At 53.6% G+C, this 19,763-nt stretch overlaps 9 protein-coding genes across 9 annotated transcripts; 6 read left to right on the plus strand and 3 right to left on the minus strand.

The window, feature by feature from the left end:
* Positions 1 to 907: 907 nt before the first annotated feature.
* On the plus strand, positions 908 to 3,136 carry A1O7_03213 (uncharacterized protein; the record flags this gene model as incomplete). Its single annotated transcript, XM_007757238.1, has 2 exons — positions 908 to 1,239; positions 1,357 to 3,136. 2 exons carry the CDS (start codon positions 908 to 910, stop codon positions 3,134 to 3,136), a joined length of 2,112 nt encoding a protein of 703 aa, XP_007755428.1.
* Positions 3,137 to 3,823: 687 nt separating this feature from the next.
* Positions 3,824 to 4,452, plus strand: A1O7_03214 (uncharacterized protein; the record flags this gene model as incomplete). The annotated part of the gene is made up of 2 exons (XM_007757239.1): positions 3,824 to 3,994; positions 4,210 to 4,452. 2 exons carry the CDS (start codon positions 3,824 to 3,826, stop codon positions 4,450 to 4,452), a joined length of 414 nt encoding a protein of 137 aa, XP_007755429.1.
* A 1,481-nt stretch (positions 4,453 to 5,933) lies between these two features.
* Positions 5,934 to 7,552, minus strand: A1O7_03215 (protein phosphatase 5; the record flags this gene model as incomplete). Its single annotated transcript, XM_007757240.1, has 4 exons — positions 5,934 to 5,972; positions 6,027 to 6,151; positions 6,208 to 7,249; positions 7,310 to 7,552. 4 exons carry the CDS (start codon positions 7,550 to 7,552, stop codon positions 5,934 to 5,936), a joined length of 1,449 nt encoding a protein of 482 aa, XP_007755430.1.
* Positions 7,553 to 7,910: 358 nt separating this feature from the next.
* On the plus strand, positions 7,911 to 8,321 carry A1O7_03216 (uncharacterized protein; the record flags this gene model as incomplete). Its single annotated transcript, XM_007757241.1, has 2 exons — positions 7,911 to 7,973; positions 8,028 to 8,321. 2 exons carry the CDS (start codon positions 7,911 to 7,913, stop codon positions 8,319 to 8,321), a joined length of 357 nt encoding a protein of 118 aa, XP_007755431.1.
* A 382-nt stretch (positions 8,322 to 8,703) lies between these two features.
* On the minus strand, positions 8,704 to 10,260 carry A1O7_03217 (4-aminobutyrate aminotransferase; the record flags this gene model as incomplete). The annotated part of the gene is made up of 1 exon (XM_007757242.1): positions 8,704 to 10,260. The coding sequence occupies one exon, from the start codon at positions 10,258 to 10,260 to the stop codon at positions 8,704 to 8,706; it is 1,557 nt and encodes a 518-aa protein (XP_007755432.1).
* A 495-nt stretch (positions 10,261 to 10,755) lies between these two features.
* A1O7_03218 (uncharacterized protein) lies at positions 10,756 to 11,286 on the minus strand (the record flags this gene model as incomplete). Its single annotated transcript, XM_007757243.1, has 2 exons — positions 10,756 to 11,028; positions 11,086 to 11,286. 2 exons carry the CDS (start codon positions 11,284 to 11,286, stop codon positions 10,756 to 10,758), a joined length of 474 nt encoding a protein of 157 aa, XP_007755433.1.
* Positions 11,287 to 11,994: 708 nt separating this feature from the next.
* A1O7_03219 (uncharacterized protein) lies at positions 11,995 to 13,106 on the plus strand (the record flags this gene model as incomplete). The annotated part of the gene is made up of 3 exons (XM_007757244.1): positions 11,995 to 12,102; positions 12,153 to 12,609; positions 12,664 to 13,106. 3 exons carry the CDS (start codon positions 11,995 to 11,997, stop codon positions 13,104 to 13,106), a joined length of 1,008 nt encoding a protein of 335 aa, XP_007755434.1.
* A 2,146-nt stretch (positions 13,107 to 15,252) lies between these two features.
* A1O7_03220 (uncharacterized protein) lies at positions 15,253 to 16,685 on the plus strand (the record flags this gene model as incomplete). Its single annotated transcript, XM_007757245.1, has 3 exons — positions 15,253 to 15,891; positions 15,947 to 15,991; positions 16,053 to 16,685. The coding sequence occupies 3 exons, from the start codon at positions 15,253 to 15,255 to the stop codon at positions 16,683 to 16,685; spliced, it is 1,317 nt and encodes a 438-aa protein (XP_007755435.1).
* Positions 16,686 to 18,098: 1,413 nt separating this feature from the next.
* On the plus strand, positions 18,099 to 19,583 carry A1O7_03221 (uncharacterized protein; the record flags this gene model as incomplete). The annotated part of the gene is made up of 2 exons (XM_007757246.1): positions 18,099 to 18,344; positions 18,399 to 19,583. The coding sequence occupies 2 exons, from the start codon at positions 18,099 to 18,101 to the stop codon at positions 19,581 to 19,583; spliced, it is 1,431 nt and encodes a 476-aa protein (XP_007755436.1).
* Positions 19,584 to 19,763: the final 180 nt, after the last annotated feature.

Consider the following 19,763-nt stretch of genomic DNA (forward strand, 5'->3'; position numbering starts at 1 on the left):
CATTGGGAACCCAAAAATGGAACCGGACACCCCAACAAAAGACTAGGGGGTGACGATAGTCTGGGCAATCTGGGGGATTGTGGAAGCGGAAGACCGACAATGAGGCAATAAGAACCAGGGTCACGATCCGGAGTCCACGGCCATTTTTCAATCGTCGAAAAAAATGGGCAAATCTCAAAAATCCCCTTTAGGAGTAGTGGGCTTGCGTGTGCGTGGGCAAATGCTGGGCCGTGGTTTCTGCGCTCAGCAGCCGGTGCCCTGCCCTAAGTTAGTCATGCGGTCACGTTGCAAGGCACGTGCGGGGTTGAGGGGTACGGTGGGCACTGGTAGGGTCGCAGCTGCTGGTTAATTTCATTTTTCGTGGACTCTCACATCGTACACAATGAAACCAGCTGGCTCCATGATACCTCTCCTTCTTATACATATGGCCACATCCTTGCATCGCGATGAGCTCTAGTCAGCAGCATCTATTTCACGATGGCAAAATACAATGTCGAAGCTTATGCTGGGAGCCACCAACAGGGAAAGAGAATTAGCTGGCTAAATGCACAGTGCCACGAACGAAACAGCTTGAATATAGCCGACAAAGGAGCTGCTCAGGCGACTACCCCGTGCCGATCAGGAACATGGCGTCGGGCTATCAGCCACCGAACACACAGCTTGCCCTGATCTCTCCGCATTCCGGGGTTTGGCTTGTTGCAACCTCCACCTTCCGAGAGAGCAACTGCCTGGTGCTTCTGACGGAGACAGCAGTGGTCGGTGCAATGATCGCCATGCATCCGGCGCTGGACTTCATGACGCCAGCGAGCAGGCGTGCGCGTAAGCTCATTTAAAACCTGTCCCTGACCCAGGATATCAAGAGAGCCAGTATCGATTCCCATATCACTACCGAGAACCACGGCTCAGAATGGCAACAAGGACTGGTATACGTGTCCTACGCCTTCTTGGGCTGCTACTATCATGTGTATTCTTGGTCCATGGTGCCAAGATCGATCGCAAGGCCGTGGTGCAACCGTTTAACCCGAAACGAAATGCGAGCGCAGACACCCCGATGCAGGTCGGCAATGGAAACTTTGTCTTCTCAGCAGATGTGACTGGCCTTCAGACTTTTGTCCCTTTCAACACGCTGTCTAGCTGGGGTTGGCACAACTCTTCTCTCCCTACCACTCCAGGCCAAACGTCCATTAGCGACTTCACCGGGTTGCAATGGTGGACCCATGGACGTCTGGTCACGTACGAGTAAGTCTGCGCAGGCTCCGTAACCCCATGTCCATGGATGGCTTTCCTCACAGAACGGCCGGGAAGCTTCTGTTCGAGATGTAGCTGAAGAACGATGCTAACACCAGGGCCCTGTAGCCAGCCAAATCCTGCAGAAGCAAACATCTCGCAATGGTTGATCGCCAATCCTCATCGGATAAATCTGGTTCGGATCGGCCTGAACTTCCAAGGCAACGCTGTCAGCGAGGACGACCTCGAAGACAAGAGTCAGTCACTGGACCTGTATTCGGGGCTCCTCCATTCCACGTTCTCCTTGAAAGGAAGCAAAGTCAGCGTTCAGACTGCGGTCGACCCCAACAGTGACACAGTCGCCGTGCAAATAAACTCCACCCTATTGAGCTCCGGTGCTCTGGGAGTCTTCTTCGACTATCCATACGCCACAGGACAGAACAAATTTGATGCCCCATTCGTTGGTCTCTTCAACGCCACCACAAACCATACAACCTCCCTGAAAGCTCAGAAGCAGTCAGCGGTTGTCCAGCACGACCTCGACGCAACAACATATTTTACTACCGTCCGATGGGTGGGAAATGCCAGTATGACCGGTCCAAAGCCGTCAACTCATCGTTATTTCTTGACGCTAAACCAGGGCAATCGGTTTTCTTTCACGGCGAACCTTGCCCCGGCTCAGGCCAGGACCGTTGTATCTGCCCAATCTGTATTCGACTCCTCAGCTGCATGGTGGCATTCATACTGGAACCGTGGTGCCTTCATCTCCTTACCTTCAGCGCAAAATTCAGACGCAAAGGAGCTTCAGCGGCGCATCATCCTCTCGCAATACCTTGTGACGATCAATGAGGCTGGACGAGATCCACCACAAGAATCAGGCCTGACGAACAATGGTTGGTACGGAAAATTCCATCTTGAAATGGTGTGTTGGCATTCTTTGCACTTCGGACTCTGGGGAAAGGAAGATCTGTTGGAGAGGCATGACTCCATCTATAGCCGATTCCTGCCTACCTCGTATCAAAGAGCACGGGAGATGGGCTACGAAGGCGCCCGATGGGGTAAAATGTCTGATCCGTCAGGTCGTTCAGCTCCAGGAGAGATCAACTCGCTGCTAATTTGGCAACAACCACATCCTTTTTATTTCGCTGAAGCCGAGTACCAACGCCGTCCCAGCAACAAAACACTCCAGAAATGGGACGAAGTCCTCACAGCCTCTGCGGATTTCATGGCGTCATACGCTTTCCACAACCAATCTCTGGATGTTCTGCAGCTAGGCCCACCAATGTACCCAGCTTCCGAGAACACCAACCCGAATGCCACAGTCAATCCCACGTTCGAGCTCGCCTACTGGCGATGGGGACTGGACATCGCGGCACAGTGGAAGCAGCGCCAGAACAAGACAGTACCACACGCCTGGACTTCCGTTGCCAATAATCTGCCGCCCATGCCAGTGGAGAATGGTACCTACGTGATATACACCGGCGTGCCTGACATGTGGAACGATCCTACTTTGACATCAGACCATCCAAGCATGGCCATGATCAATGGCTTCATCCGACCACCACCGGATTTCAACTTTACCATCTTCAACAACACGATGAACAGGATTTATCAGACCTGGAACTGGACAGAGTCATTCGGCTGGGATTTTCCCATGGTGGCAATGGCAGCGGCACGGTTGGGCGATTTCGGTCGTGCCATCGACTTCCTGCTGCAACCGAACTTTCCCTTTGATGATGTAGGTATGCCTATTGGTGGTACAAGAGTACCGACGCCCTATTTTCCCGGCAGTACATCGCTGCTGATGGCTGTCGCGATGATGGCCGGCGGCTGGAAAGATGCGCCGGGTCTGAAGTTCCCTGCCGACTGGGACGTGCAGGCGGAAGGATTCAAGCCCTTGTTCTTTTAATCTGCGATGAGTTCGAGTCGCGACCAGACTCAACTGCTGTGACCCCGTAGTCATTCAGTCAGCTTGGGGTCGATCGAACGTGACTTTTGTGAGTACAGTCCCGACAGATGAAGCAAGAGCAAGCCAAGCTGGCCTGTCTAGGAACATTTTTTCTCCTTGTGGAGTGAGGTGTCTCAGGTCAACATGAAATCTGGACTTCTCCTTACTCTTAGAGATCCTCCTCGACCTGTCTGATTCAAATGCTCGCTTTGCAGGACATGCCTCGTGACCTACACACGTCAAGGGGAGTAAGTCCGCGCTCCAAAAGAGCATATTCGGACCAGCCAGTGGTTGTGTGTCAACCACCAGGGCATCGAGAGATGATATTCGAGCTTCAACGAATCAACTCTTTGCCTGACTAACAGTCGTGTTGCTCTCCTACCCGTTTCATACGAGGACCCCTGGACCGCTCGTGTGCTCAATGCTCATTCCACGAACCCCGCCCGAGATCTCTAGGCAACACGGCATGCGACCCCTCGCTCGTGTGGCAGCATGAAGAAGACTACATGTATATGACTTCAGGTCCTCCTGAAGGGCACTCGAGCTTTTTGTAGCTGAGTACCTTGCGTATTCTACAGGACCAACATTGCTTCAGACGATTCGCAGTATACTAATCGTCTGGCCTAGACATCTTGACTTTACGAGACCATGTCCTCCGACAGCAAACCAACAACAGCCCTCCCAACAGGTGCTTCCCACCGGCGCTCCAGCAGCGGAATCTCCGAAGACGCAGCACGGTCGGCCCACGAATTCATGAGCGGCACGATTCGGCGCTCGTCCAGCGGTGTCACGGACGATGCGGCCACAGCTGCCCGGGAGGTGAGTACGCCGCGTCCCTGGACAATCGTCCCTTATCGGGTGCACTTCAAGCAAGCACAGTCCAAGGGCGATTACTCGCGGTCGGACGATCTGCCTGTGCCTTGCATGCATTCATGGGGAGCGCTCGAAGCACCAAACCGCCCACCCAAGCTTGCTGCTTGACGCCATACCATTCATTCATGTTAGCTAACTCCGAATTCTTCGCCCATCCGCAGTTCATGAGATCCTCCAAGGACTCCGGCCCAGGCCTGAACGACGACCTCGCGGACAAGATGCACAAATTCATGCAAGGACCCGCCACGCACAGGGAAAGCCACAGCAAGCATCTGCCGGACGTGACGGTGAGTGCATACCTTAGCTTTTCAGTATTGATCGGGAAGGTGTGGGTGCTTGCTCATTTCATGCTCACGTTCATGCTCTTGCGCGAGCTTGGCATCTTCCGTGGTATGGATGAATGAATGATTGATTGATTGAATGGATGGATGCATGCATGCATGCATGATTCAGCAGCAGTCCCGAGCTCAGTTGGCACTACCAGACCATCCCGTGGCAATGCTGACTCGATACCCGGTATCACCAGCTCCCGGGCATCACCGACGAAGTCGCGGAAGAGGCCCTCGAGTTCGTGGACGGAGTAGAGAAGACAGGAGGATCGGCACAGGAGAAACCCCGAGATAAGTAGTACGTCCCCTGTCACGTTCCCGGCTGGGTGGTTGGTAAATTAAGCTCCCAAAGCTGACTGAATCCTCGCCCGATAGGCACGAAGTGAGGTTTTCGCTTTTCGCCATGAGTATTCTCCCGAGCAAGCCCTATGACCGTTGACTGCTGTTGTTCATGTCGAGTTCGGTAGTGTCGCGTGGGGTGGATGGAAGCCATCGACGGGCAACGGTGATATTGTGGAGCATCCAAATTGTACGAACATGCGGAAAGCACAGTGGAAATGCGTAGTGGTAATATAATATGCTGTCGTATGTTAGTATGGAATAGTCCCTGCAGAAAAGTCATTCAGCGGTTCGCAAGCCCCTCCCTCGAGAGGAAGATGGTGTGTGTCCTGAATATCAACTCGGGTATGTACAACCAGCGCCAGTCACGAGGAGGTCTCTTATATAATTACCTACTAGAGTAGAGAAATCTGGCTGGTAACGGTAATTGACGAAACCCCACTGGCTTTAGTGTAGCACGAGTGAGCGGTTGCAGATCACGCCTCCGTCTAGCTGTGAGACAACGCCATATCAGTCCCCCTGACGTGGCATACAATGGACTGGGATGCTGGCTGATATGCTTCCGGAAGCTAGACGAGGCGAACTCCGAGGTTCACTTGCGCCTGGGAAAAGATGCGATTGTATTGATTGCGCTGGTAGTCAGAGAAGGATGAGGTGAGCTGTTGAAGCTGGGACTGTGAACTGACACGCACGCACTGCCCTGTACGTACAGTAGCAAGCGGTACGGATCGGCGGCCGCTCGTGTTCAAGAAGGCATCCGCATCCGGTCCATGAGTCTAAAGTCCTGCAGACATCTGATCTGAAGATGCCAGCGTTTCAGGTTCTTGGGACAAATGAAGCAGAGAGCCTGGGAAAGGTAGGCACTCGCCGAGTCACTTCAGATTCCCATGCGAGTCGCCGCCAACACAGCCACGTACTTCAAGGTGGGACCGCACATGCATAGCGACCACCATGTCCCTAACGACGAGACACTGTCTTCTCCCTTCGTGCTGCGCTCTGATAGCATGCTACAGTAAATCCCGAGCAGTGGACAGACTCTCGCATACGCCCCGCTATGAGTTCGACTTGCGTTGCTGTCCAACCTTGATATTCTTACACACGATTGAATCACAATGACACATCCGTCATGGTAGTCTAGAGTCCAGATTCGGTCTTTCCAACTCTTTCTTTCCGTTTGCCGTTGTCATATCCAGAGAATTGGGTTAAGGAGGATCCTTCTACATCATATTCATCAGGGGACTGTTGGTTGCGTATGCCTGGCAGAATATTAGTGAAAGTGCTCAATGCGCGCTGACAATGCATGCGCTTACCATCGGCTTGATATCAGGATGAGGAACAGCGTCAAACTGATGGTATTCGAGCTTCAACTCGGGGCCGATGTTGATGTAGGCTCCCTTGTTCTCGGTCGTGTCACAGTACTTTGGTGCCGAGAAGACTATAGACAACGGTTAGCAACGGTTCCCCATGGGGAGAATAGATGTAATGGCCTACCCGTTATGCACTTCCCATCGTGCTCGACCTCGTAACCGTCCATCCGCACCTCGTGACTGCGGATCACAGCTTCGAGCCCGTTGTTTTCGCAGAACCTTTTGGTGACATCAGGACCGAACTGTAAGCCTACGCCTCGTTTGCTGGGGCCTCTGCCATTCTGAGGTTGGGGATCTGTCCACAGCATTTCCATCATCAACCCGGCTTGCCCTGGTTGGCGCTGCCCGTGGCGGTCGAGTTTGCGGATGTCGTCCAGCGTGATCTTGTCGTCCGAGAAGAGACCGCCGTGCAGGGTCAGGTACTTCTTGCCGATCAGAGTGGCCAGAGGTAGCGCGGAGAAGGACTCGGAGAAGAGCCTGAAGGTTTTTTCGTTGTACTTGGCCTTGCATTCGCCCTCGAAACCGTACACTCGGTTCATGTCGTCGGTTTCGTGGTTGCCGCGATTCAAGAAAAAGTAGTTGGGTCGTAACCACTTGTACGCGTACAGCAATAATGCGATCTCGGTCGACCACGACCCGCGATCCACAAAGTCACCGTTAAAAAGATACCCTTGCTTCTCTGACGGGTAGCCATTGAGCCGGAAGATCTCTAGCAGATCGAAGAATTGACCATGTGTGTCTCCGCACACCGTCAACTTCGTGTCCGGCAGGACCTCCATCTCGACCATAGTCGGTTCATCGTACACAATGTCCCTTACGGCCTTGATGATCTGGAAAACGTATTTCTTGTGTATCTTCTTGCCATTCTTGAAGCGCTGTATCATGTCGTCAATGAAGTCTTGCGTCATGTCCTGATCTAACCGCACGCCATCGTAACTCTCGTCGACCTCTATTGAGTCCAAGTCCAACCCCTCGAACGCTGAGGGAGGATCTGAGACTTCGATCGCCTTGAGGAAGTTTAGCTTCTTGACCAGCTTTTCGCATTCTGCAAGTTTGAGCTTTGCGTCGCGATTGTTGGGCTCTTTTCGGCACACGGTCCTGAAATCTCGAAGCGCTTCTTGGGGACTCAAGATGGCAGTATTGGCTATTGCTCGTCGCCAGTAAGCCTAGTGAGACACGGTCAGAACGTGCATTTAACACATCACCAAATATGTCATAGGGCCTACCTTGATATAGTCCTTGTCAAGCTCGATGGCCTTTGTGGCGTCGGCGATGGCATAACCGTACGCCTCGAGTTTGATGTTTGCTTGAGCGCGGTTGCAGTAGAACGAGGGGTCTGCCTCGTATTTCTCTATTGCTTTGGTGTAGTAGTCTACAGCAGAGAGCCAGTCGTGGGCAGCAAAAGCCTGGTTGCCCTTGGTTTTCAGGGCAGTCGCCGCGGCCTTGTCCGCAGGCGAAGTCACGGTCATGGTCGCAAAACTCGTATTGCACAAATCCCGACAGAAGAGAAGGTCGCAAACCACAGGAACGAGGTCGACTATGTTATTGGTACATTACGAGGCTGCTGTTGATTTTTGGCAAGTCGTGTGCTTGCATTTACAGGTCTTCCCGCAGGCTTCGCCCCAGCGGCGACTCGAACTTTCTGAGCGTTGTAGGCCCACAAATCGGGGGATCGACCGCCTCGCCCCACGCTTGTGCAGAACGCAGCCTCGACCCTACGGTGGCCCATTCTGGTAGAGGACCCCAAACTCATCTCTAACATCCAAAAATCATAACGCTCTCTCATCACCGTTCCGCTTGCCTTTTGTGAACGTGACCGCATCCGTCATGGCAGGTCGCGGCGGCAGAACCCGCGCGTGTATGGTGTGCTCCATAGTCCAGTCTGACCAGGTAAGATTATGCGCTCCTGTGTTCCCGGTCCTCCGCAACTAACACTCTGACCAGGAGTTCTATCGCAACGGCTGCCCCAACTGCGAAGAGATCCTCCTTTTGCGCAATAATCGAGACGCTATCGGAGAATGCACCTCCCAGGTTTTCGAAGGACTTATTGCTCTAAACGACCCCAAGACATCATGGGTAGCTCGGTGGCAGCGATTGACCGAATATGTTCAAGGCATCTACGCGGTTAAGGTTGTGGGGACATTGCCAAACGAGATCATTGGTGCGCTGGAAGATAATGGAATCAAGTATGTCCCAAGAGACGGGAGTGGAATGGATGAGGATAGCGTTGCGGCTTAATTGCAGACGCGGATTGCGGGACATCGCAAATACAAGAGGCCTTGTTTCTGTTGAGGGGGACGTGGAATGAGGATGGGACGAGGCTAACCTTGCGACTTGCTTGCGCATTCAACGACCTGTCACGCGGTCGAATCTAGCAGTCGCCAGATTTAAATTCCTGGTCCGCAAGGACGCGAGGGAACTGATTCGGAACATCACATTGAGGGTCAGCTAATTGTCATTGCGGCAAAAGCCTCACGTGCCGAGTGAGAACGAAGCAGAAAACAAGCAGCCACCCGCTACAGCTTCGGATGCTACAAGAATTTTCCCAGAAGCATGCGCAATCGCTACAAATTCAACCACAGCAAAATGCTAGTCGCCACGAACGCCAAACTTTTCTGTCTTACAAGGACTTCGCCAACTTCTCGAATGCGTCAAGCAGGATATCGGCATGATGCTTCTGGAAGATCAGCATCGGCCTCAACCTTACTGCCGACACACCACTGCCACCGATGTTGATACCGAGGGTCTTGGCTTTGGCCAGGAACTCGTCTCGCTTGGGGTTGTCAAAGGCAATGAAAGTGCCTCGTCCTTTACCTCTCAAGTTCCGGAAGTGTTGGGGATATTGCTGGGCCAACCTCTCCATATTCGAGAACAAGTAATCGCCCACATGAGCTGTATTCTCCACCAGGTTCAGTCTCTCGATCTCATTGATGATCGCGCGGAAAAGAATAGCTCGAGCGGGGTCACCCATCCAGGTGTTGAACTGCCGGTAGGGCTTGTTCGGTCGCAGCTGGGGGTTCCCGAAGTAGTAGCCCGCCGTTTGGGCTTTCTTTGAAAATGTGACCATATCCGGAGGATCTTGCAAGTTCCAATGCTCGTGAGCCCAGAACTTGCCTGTTGCCCCAACACCTGTCTGGACCTCGTCGACAATCAGGAGTACATTGTTGCGGCGAGTGATTTCCCGGAGGCCTCTGAAGAACGCCGGGCTGGCGTGGTTGTCTCCTCCCTCAGATAGGATGGGCTCGACAACAACGGCAGCCACTGGGTTGTGGTAAGTCTTGATGATGTGCTCAGCCTCTTCCAGGCATCGCTTCTCCTCGGCCTCGTTCTCTTTGACGTGTTCTTCAAGCGGATACTTCAGGACCGGGAAAGGCGCTTGCGGCCAGTCGAAGGCTGGGATATCCATCTTGTGGATGGCCTTGCTGCGCGTGGTTGACAAAGTGCCGAACAGGCGACCGTGAAACGCCGTCTTGAAGGACATGATTGACATATCTGGAGACCCCGGCTTCTGATTGTTCATCGTGCTCTCCATCTCTTCTGGCGTGAACTCGGCATCTGGTCCCCCTCGCTCCTGTTGTCGCTTCCACATAAAGGCGGCTTTGTATGCTGTCTCGTTGGCATCGGAACCGGCCATGCCCGTGAACACTTGATTCATGCCTTTCGGGGCAGCTCGAAGAATCCCCGTCTCGAGAATCGAAGCCCAATCGTGCTGTGGGAAGTTGCCCAACGCGGGCCGGTTGATGATGGCCGACGCCATGTCAGGGCTCGTGGCAGCGAGTAGGAGAGTAGGATTGTTGTATCCGACCGGGATGGACGCAATCTGGGCATACACGTCCAGCAGCACGTTCCCATCCGGGTCTGCGATATAGTTGCCGTAACTCTGTTGGTAGTTCACCAGCATGTTCAGGCTGCGCGTATCAAAGATGCTGTGCAGCTCCTTGATGGCCTTCTGGCTTTTCGGCCCAGGTATGGGCGTGGAGACCCTGGGTCCGACAGGTTCATCAGGAAAGAAGGCTGTCTCAACCGGAGGAGTCTCGACGGCTGCTTGTGCTGCAGCGGCGGCATTGCGGGTCTCTGTAGCGGTTGCGAGGGCGCGAAAAGGTGTAGGTCTTAGAGGCGCCCGGGCCAGACGGCATACGGAGCGCAGGCTCCCCGGGTTTCGTACTAGCGAGGCCATCGTGGTATGGCGCAGCTTTGTGACCACGAGTTCTTGGTCTGGTGTTGGGTGTCTGGTGGGGTTACGGAAGGGTGGTATGGGCAAGCTCGGTTGTTCACTTGCTTCGGGATCCTCCTCGACTAAGCTGCTGACACTGTGCTGTATGATATTGAAGCGGAACTTGACACACGCTGGTCGACGAGCTTCCCATGGGGAAGGAAAGAATTGAAAAGTGTTCGGAGGGATGAAAACACCGTTGAATCACAGGGCGCACTGCAACGACAAGTTGGTGCGGAGAAGCACGCTTTGAATGATTGCTTGGAGTTTCGGATAACGTCGCCTTTTTTCACGGATAGCGATGGCTGCGACGCCTGCTTCAGGAAGGTCTAGGCGGGATGTTGACCACGACATCTTCTACTTATGCGGTACGTAGTAAATTTTCGTCCGTTACACCCCTTTGTCCTTTAGTCCTGCTGAGATAGCCTACATAAAGTTTCCTCACACACGTACAGCTTGTTAGGGGTTGTCCTTGCGCTCAATTCGATCCATCGCCGCCTCGTCGCTCAGGTCTTCCTGGCCAGGAGCTCGGTCTGTACGCGGTCCATCCGACGCGCCTTGTTCAAAGTCGTTGGGCTGAACCTTATGTTCGGTCATGCGGGTTGAGCCTTTCGCGTACGGGTCGTGAGTGACTCCTCCTGGGACATTATGCAGCCTCTTGGAGTCTACCGTGGAGGGTAGAGTATCTCCAGTTCCTGTCAGGATATCTTGTGCAGATGTATCCCTGGTGGTCTGTTCAAGGTTAGTTGTTGCTCTAAATCGAATCAAATGTACATATAGTTGACATACCCTCGGAATGTCGCCCGCATTGTCTGCAGCGCCTGCAAGAGTTGAACCTCCAAGCGCGTTCGGATCATTAGCCGAAGCTACCTGATCTGGCCGTGCCACTGAGGGTATGGTTCTAGGCTGTGCCGAGTCCTCTGGTACCTTCGTTCCCTTCTGTGCCATATCAAAGAGGTCGCCCCCGCTGTTTCGTCCGGATTCGGCCATCTTGATATTGTGTTTCGATTCTTCGAAAGTTGTTGGCGTCTGTAAATGTGTTCGTTGAAGGTCCTTGTGGTGCTCTGATTATGTTTGGTTAATGCTTTTGATTATGTTTGGTTAATGCTTTGGAAACAGAGAAAGACCAGCTGAAGTGTGAGGATTTATTCGTCGGTCCTGGGCCGATCAACGGGTCGTGTGCTCAATGTTCTTTTCGTCATCCAGGGCCAAAGATGATGTCACAGATGCCCTCCTCGTTTGTGCTCGTACCACAAAACTGTCGCGTTCGACTCCATTGGGAGCACTGGCCATACTGTGTACTACGTGACCCTATCACGTGCCTCGACTGGTTGAGGCGCGAAATACTACAACGTTCTCGCCCATGGAAACATCGCATGGAGGCTGCAAAAGCAGTACTCGTGGTGGCGCGCTGGTGCTGGCGCTTGCATCCCGCCTCTAACGTGCTATGGCCGGGCCATCCCCGCATTTGGGGAGATGCCGAGGTTCGCTGCACCAACGACGGATCCAACGACTGTTGACTTGAATCTCAAACTTATCACATCTCTCGCCTAAAGACCATAGAGATCTGGTGGTGCGGCATTCTATCATTAACCCGTTTCAACTTGTCAAATGGACTGTTCATATTGATTAGAGCAGCCTTTTTCTCGCCCGGTTCCAAGAAACCACATTCTTCGCTCCCTGCGAGGTCAATACAAGATGTACGGTCCAAACAATGGCGTTGTCCTTTACCATTATTCCTTTTCGCCCGTGGCGAGGCGCGTGTTGTGGTACTTGAGTCTGCGAGGCATCGATTACGCTGAATGTGTAAGGCCCTTCACCTTGGGTTCACTCCTCAGTGGTACTGAACGATACAGAAACAACCCCCGGTTTTACCCAGACCCGATGTCGCTACGTTAGGAATCAAATATAGGAGAATTCCTTTGATGGCCATAGGACGAGATATCTATTGTGACAGTCGGATCATCCTCCGCAAATTAGAAGCACTTTTCCCTGACAGTGCCTTGAGCGCTTCAACGGGCGAGCAGAAGGCCGTGGAGAAACTGTTTGAGATATGGACCATGGAAGCAGGCTTGTTCCCGAGGGCATCCCAATTGATCCCAACAAGTATGCCGCTTCTGAATGATCCTCATTTCACGAAAGACCGAGAGGACTATTCCGGGCGCTCTTGGAGTAAAGAACAGATCGAGGCCAACAGGCCGGAGGCTTTGGCTTCAATCAGGAGTGCTTTCAAGGTTCTCGAGACCACCTTATTAGCAGATGGCCGCGACTGGGTGCTGAAAACGGATCATCCGACCCTGGCCGATATTGAAGGTAAGCAGGAAGTACACTGCGTCGCTATCAATCCACTAATGCAAGTGCCCAAAGCTATCTGGACGTTTGATTGGCTCAATGGGTTGAAGGGTGCTTTGCCCCGGGAATTGATCTCTGACAAGAAATATCCCAAGGTCTTCGCGTGGATAGCGAGGTTTAACGATGCCCTCAAGGCTTCCAAAGCCAAGGCACCGAAACCGGCAACTCTCAAAGGGGACGTTGCAGCTGAGCGGATCTTCAACGCTTCCTTTGTCGAGAAGGACCTGGCCGTTGACCCGGCCGATCCTCTAGGATTGAAGCGAGGCACCGAGGTCGAAGTGTTCCCGGTCGATTCGGGCACCCATCACCGTGACCAAGGCCGCCTCATTGGGCTGACTGAGGACGAAGTTGTCCTGGGCATCCAAGCGCAGGGGAAGGAGCTCCACCTGCACTATCCGCGCACAGGATTCCGCGTCAGAGCAGTGGCAGCCACTGGAGGAACACCATCTAAACTGTAACCATGGCCGCGGATCAACCACTTACAGCACGCAAGCGTCGTTGTAAGCGTCTGTAGTGCCTCCGGGTCTCTTTCTGTCGTGGGCAGGAGCGATCGAGCGTCACCCTTGCCCGAGTTACGCAGTGAACGAGATGCTCAGCCCAACCGAGACACTGATGATTCTCTGTGTGTTGCCGTTCTGAATGCTATCCTTGATGTCAGAAGACTGGAAAGCCAGAGCACCGAGTCGCACCTTGTCACACCGTTCATGACCTTTCCCTTTGTCCTAGCACTCTGACAATTGTAGCTGGAACGGATTGGCTGAGAAGTCGGGTCTGGGAGCCGATCCCTATCAGGTCGAGGGAAGAGTCCTAGCCATCAGGTAGAAGGCTCCCTATACTATTCCTCTCCTTTCCTAGCTCTTTGGACCCTCGAGGCGGAAGCTGTGAGAAGCAGTGACGCCGGCTTTATTGTGGACATATGATCAGATCTCCAACAGACGGTGAGCTGCTGGAACTGTACCTCGTACAGGCGGCTCGGGGCAAATGGCATGTCACATGCAAGATCGAAGATGAGGTGAGTGTCAGGTGAGGTTAGTGCCCAACCTGAGGTTGAGCGCTTCTCGGAGAATGACCAATTGCGACGGCATGACGCACTTTCTTAGCTGCGACAAGCTAGACGCCTTCTGTCTTGCTGCCCAACCGGTGGCCATTGGTCGAAGTGATTGGCCACCAACTGGCTGGTTGGGGGTCGTTTGATCTCACCGGTGCCACTAGACTCATCGTGTTCGAGTCATCCCGCATCCACAGCACAAGACACAAAGGCCTCTCTCACACCGATAAGCTCAAGCGCCATCTGCAACCCTCCCACGCATTCTCGCTTCTCCACGTCCGCCACCAGTTCTCAGGGTACAGAGTTCCAGCCATCAAACTCTATCTTGCCTAGGACAGTACGAGTTACCAGGTGCCATGTCTATCCATTTTAGCCCCCAGTGTGAAAATGGCCGCGGTAATAATTGCAATAATGAAGAATTACACGTTCACGATGATATTTGAGCGGCAGCTTGGATTTCCTTTGAGCCGGTAGATGCTGAACTGATGCTTTCGGGGCTCGGGTGCCAGGCGAGTGGTAAATAGCTGGGTCGCGTATACGGAAGTACCATTGTTCGGGAATACTACTATGTACGGCGGGCACCGAATGACTGACTCTTGAGGTACGTACCGATATGCGCAAACCCTCGACCGAGCGCTTGGTAGTCGTTGTCGTCGCTGTACATGGTACATCCTGGGTGACATCCAAAGCGCTGTAAATGACCTGAATATGGGCCTGCCGTATCTGCTCTTCTTCATCGCCTCGCTGTCGTAGAACACAGCATGGGCGATTCTATTCGACCCCTGGAATGTCACCTTCTCTTCTCTGCTAGGCTGGCGCCGTGATCGCCGGTGGTACTACTGCCTGATCATCCGGCTTAGATGGTTTCACGTTGAAGGGTCGTGCGGGCTCGCAGCACACAACACTGCGCACTTTGACAATACGTGCGTACACGCCTTTAAATGTTTTCAGCATAACGGGTACCAAGGTCTATTTTGCGGGACGTCCAAGGACAGCCGGAAGGTCGAAGAGACGCTCGAAACAAGGCCTAACAGACGTGGAATATCACTCCCTATCAAGCCAACGGGTCATACTGCTGGGCTGGCTGGGTTGGGCGGCTGCTTGTGTCTCGTGGGCAACGATTGGCGGCTGTGCTTAGCTTGCCTGGGCCGTGCAGATTCTGCCCAAACCAACGCAGAAGCGTCTTCTGCCTGCGCATCCGGCAACCCCCCTCCCTTCTCTCTTCTCATCTTCCCAAAACTCATCCTCCAACAACATCCTTCCACCATCACCATTTCGTCTGGACATCATACCCTCCGCCCCTTGACTAGGCCATCAATCTCCCCATCCATTGGCGATCACCTTTATCTGGACCTTTTGATTTATCTATCCGGTGGATCTGTTTTGCCCAGGACTCGGCTTGGCCCACAGGATTGACCAACACAATCTCTTCGCTTACCCTCCTACAGCTCTCCTGACACTTTCCTTCCATTTGTCTGATCCGCCCTCTTGCTGCCCAACGGACCAGGAATCTCATCGTCGCGCGTCGCCGCTCATATATCTCCCACGCTGCCACAATGTCCTCCCGCTACGTCGAAGACCGAGACTACCACCGCAGCACCACTGACTCCCGCCGAAGAGCAGACCGCGATCCTCGGGAGCGGGTTGATTCTACCAGAGACAGAAGAATAGACGATCGTCCGCTCGATCGAAGTCGAGATACTCATATGACAGATGCCATGGACATTGCAATTGACCGCCGTGTGGACCCTCGTCTTGATCCCAGAATGGACCCCCGGATTGATATCGGGAGAGATACTGCAAGAGCCAACACTGCCAGCCGCATTGATCCTCCGCGGCCTGATCGTATGGTTGACAGTCGTAGCGCTGAACCCATTGAGAAGTATGTTCAAGACCCAACAACCGGACAGCTGTACCGTCAAGTTCCCGCAAGGGCTCCCTATACTCGTGGCGACGACCGTGACTATATTGATCCTCCACTGCCAAGAAGCCGGACAGCCGTGGACCCTCCAGCCTCAAGAAGCCGGACAGCCGTGGACACACCCATGAGAGATGATCGCATTCGTGATGAACCCAGGACAGCCCTTGGAGATTACTGGTGTCCGGGAGAGGGCATAGAACGAGAAGTCCTTCAACACGAGATTTGCAAGTTTCTTGGACAGGATGCCACGTGTCGCCCCGGTCAAGATTCTCGAGTATGCTGCTCCGGTCGCTATGGGTAGGTGTTATATGCTGACAGTAACCTTTCAGGGACGTCCCGGATTTTGGGTCAGGGCTTATCGTCCATTCACAACGGTACGGAGCAATGCTGTGGCCATCTTCTTCACCGTATAGCTACTAATCACACGTCGTACAGGCAATGGAGCAAACCCTGCGCGAAGAGTCTGAGCGATGGTTGCGTGAGAAAGAGAGAAGACGTCGACACGGCGAACCGCGAGGTATGCCTCCATCCGACTCATCCAAGATTTGGTCTAAGAGTGGCACAGGTTCATACGAGCAGCTGGCACAACAGGAAACACAAACAGCACGTCGCTACCCAGGAGATATGGACCTTGATGACGATGATTACCGGCAACCTCCCCCCATACGGCATCGTGACCCACGCGATCCCCGTGACCCTCGTGACCGTGACATGGAGCCTCCCCGTCCCGTGGCTAGTGGCCGCATTCCTGTCAGTACTGGCTATCCCCCGGAGCCCGGTTATCCTGCCCAATATACCATTTCTTCACAGCAGCCGGGATACCCTACAGGCCAATCCCAATATTATGGAACGGAGAGAGAGCCCCGGACTTTCAATAGCGGCAACACGACGCCTCCTTCAGCCATCAGCCGAGCCTCACAATCCGGAGGCTACGGGCAGCCCGGATATTCGTCGAGGTCGGCACCGCCGGTGTCTCAGTCAATCCCAGCTCCTTATGACCCAAGGTCGAGAGATATTATGAGTGGTGCATATTCCTCTGGTTACTCTGAATCACGCCCCAGGAGGTGATGAATGCCGTCGTGCTCTCGAGCTCCATGCTATATATCTCCGGATGTTGCAATGCCCGCCTGGAACCTGTCAGTGACCGATATATCTTCCCTGTCCATTGCCTGGTTCGGCCTTATATTGCAAACACGCAGCATCATTTGAATTGCAATGCAACATCTTTTTCCGGAGGTACACGACCATTTATGCCGTGGATGACACCGGTTTGTGACAACAGCATCACGTGACCAGGACTTTTATGAGTTTAAAAAGAGGATATCAGCTGGCATGGACCACGCTGGCTGCGCAACATGCATCAAACCATACGTACCTGGAGTCTGGGTTGTCCATCATTTCCACTGAGGAGCACTTTGATCCGGGAGGCACAATACATTTTGGTTCAGTCCGTCGGAGAATGATAACCCATGCGGCAAAGCCCGGTGTCGCGATCAGGATTTGGATGTACTTAGCATTGGATGGTGTTTTGGGGTGGTTATGTGGCTTGGCTGCGCTTTGATCAGTTTCATGAAGCCAAAACTAATGCAACGACAACTTCTACTCTGGTACTGCTCTACCATGAGTCTATACTGGAGTCTTCCATATCTTGTGCTCTTCTGATCCTTGCGACCTGGATGGCTTCACCCTTGATTTCTGCTCGTGATCCGGATGTCGCTACCGCAGCATGGAAACATATACAGCCAGGCACTTCCGGATCTCCATTGAACTTGAGTTGAGGAGACAGTCCAGTAGCCTGGCTTTGAGCTCCACGGTGCTTTTGCCTGAGGACAAATGATCATCTGGGAGAACTGCGATTCGTGTTGCTTCGCTCGCCGTCTTGGAGTCGTATCTCCGCTGACACGCCGGATACCTGGTACAATCGAACCCGTCTTGCTGCAGCCTGTGAGAAATGTTGTACTTACAGGTATATTGCCCCTGGGAGATCAACCTCCTTGGCTCTGGCTGGTCCTTTTACTGGGCTAGAGAGCGGTGATTGCTGTCTCACTCGATCTCCTCGGCAACACAGGCTGCAAAGACTGCAGTAAGCGTGACTGGCTTACTCGACGTATCACCTCCCCCCTCATCGCTTCCAAGTCAACTGCGGTGTGAAGTTGGTAGCTGTCCGGGTTATCGACGCCGTGGAAACACAATCGCTGGTCGTCTACCTGTTCATTCACATGATTGCACAGTGAATGGTCTCCCTTCAGTATGTCGCTTGCGGGTCGGTGCCAGAACCAGCTTCACTGTTAACAGTCGCGCTGCCTACTCATACCCTGAGGTGTTCACGAACATGAGCTTTGTCTTCTAACACTCACTCCTTCTTTCTTACTGATTCTCACCACCTCCAATACTCACCTTCCCATCTACACAAGGTGTCCTCCTCCTCTCCATCTCCTTGGATCCTCCGACACTTCTGACGACCTCCGTGGCGTCGTCAAGATGACGGCTTATAAGTCCGCGTTCCCACATTTTGTGGACGGTGACGTCCTCATCATCATCTCGTCCACACAGCACTATAAACTGCACTCTCAAGTCCTCGCGGCCCACTCCACTTACTTTGCCGACCACTTTGCCTCCAGGCCTGGGCCCCGCCTCAACGCGCAGGCTCGCCGCGAGAACCTTCCTGCCTACCACTTCGAGTTCAAGCACGCTGCTGATGGCTCATTCGGCGAATTCGTCCGCGCGGTAAGAGAAAAGGCAAACACAAACAATATGGCGCTGATAAGGGCTGTTGCATAGGACATCAATGAGTCTGGACGTATCGTCACCCCCACACACACCCCTCTCACGCTCGACCTGGACAATGGCAAGCCAACCGACAATACTAATCGTGCCTGGGATTGGCTGTTTGGGGTTTTCTACAACCGCGAGCCGATCTTTGATGACACGTCCCTTGCTACCGTGCTCTCCTGCGTCATCGCTCTCATCGAATGCGCCGAAGCCATCAACTCGATCGAACATGTCTGCGACGTGGTTGATCTCGCTCTCATGCGCCAGGATAGCGTCCTGTGGACTTCGATCCTTGGCAACCCTCATGTCTGGATCGAGCTCGGCCGCCGCGTTCGCTCTCCAGCCATCTACAGCGAAGCAGTGATCCACCTGGTCGGCCAATGGGGCACTATTCCTGATGAAGAGAAGAGCCGCCTGAACGCTGACATCCGCGAGATTGTTGACCGCAAAGCGAACGAGCTGTCCGTCCTCAAGGAAGCCATTGAGCTCCGCATCCTTGGCCACTATCCCGAGTTCATGCGCCGCTCTGCAGCCAACAAGCCCGGTCGTCCGACCTACGGCAACGACATCTACATGTGGATGGCTGTCTGCTTCTTCCGTCAATGGTTCGCGCAAAGCATCTCGGACGATCGTACGCGTCGTGCTCCCGATGGGGGCCTGAGCTTCTACACCGCGCTGTCTGAAGGCGGCGAAGCCTACCTTTCCCATCCAGACTTTCAGGAGTTCCACAAGTACTTCCCCATGAGCATGAAGGCGTGCCAATTACTCGAGGCCAACATGGGCGTCCTGAAGGAAGATGTCAAGCGCTTTGTCGACAAGCTCATGGTCGAGCGCACCCATCTCAAGCGTGACGAACATATGGACATCGCCTGGCTGACATGCGCCACCGTCGAGAAGGGGGACTTCCCATGGCACAGCCTGAAAACCCCCAAGAAATCTATCGGCAGCCTGCCCAACTACGACGACATGTCTGACGAGGCGACCATGGACGAAGACGCTATGGCTCAAGCTCTCGCCGAGGCCAGTGCAGCACATAGTCTGTCGTATCTTAAGGCTAAGCGCGGCAGCTCACCTCGTGGCAAGAAGCGACCCCGGGTCAGTGAAACAAGTACCGCCGGAGAGTCGAACCTCTACGAAGAGTCCATTGGCACCAACACTATGTTCGTCAGTGAGGATGGCGAGATGGAGGAGTGATCCAGGTCAGAGCCTCAGAAAGCCAATTGCCGATGACGACCTCGCAGAGCTTGAGACTGATCGTTACGGTAACACGTCCTCACCCCCTCTACACAAAACCCAAGGCATACCCCTGACTGTTTCCTCATCCAGATTCGAGCTTCATTTCATGGTAGCTGCTTGGGGTCGAAGCATCTGGAC

The sequence above is a fragment of the Cladophialophora yegresii genome (assembly GCF_000585515.1).
Source record: "Cladophialophora yegresii CBS 114405 chromosome Unknown aczIN-supercont1.2, whole genome shotgun sequence".
Classification (NCBI taxonomy): Eukaryota; Fungi; Ascomycota; class Eurotiomycetes; order Chaetothyriales; family Herpotrichiellaceae; genus Cladophialophora; species Cladophialophora yegresii.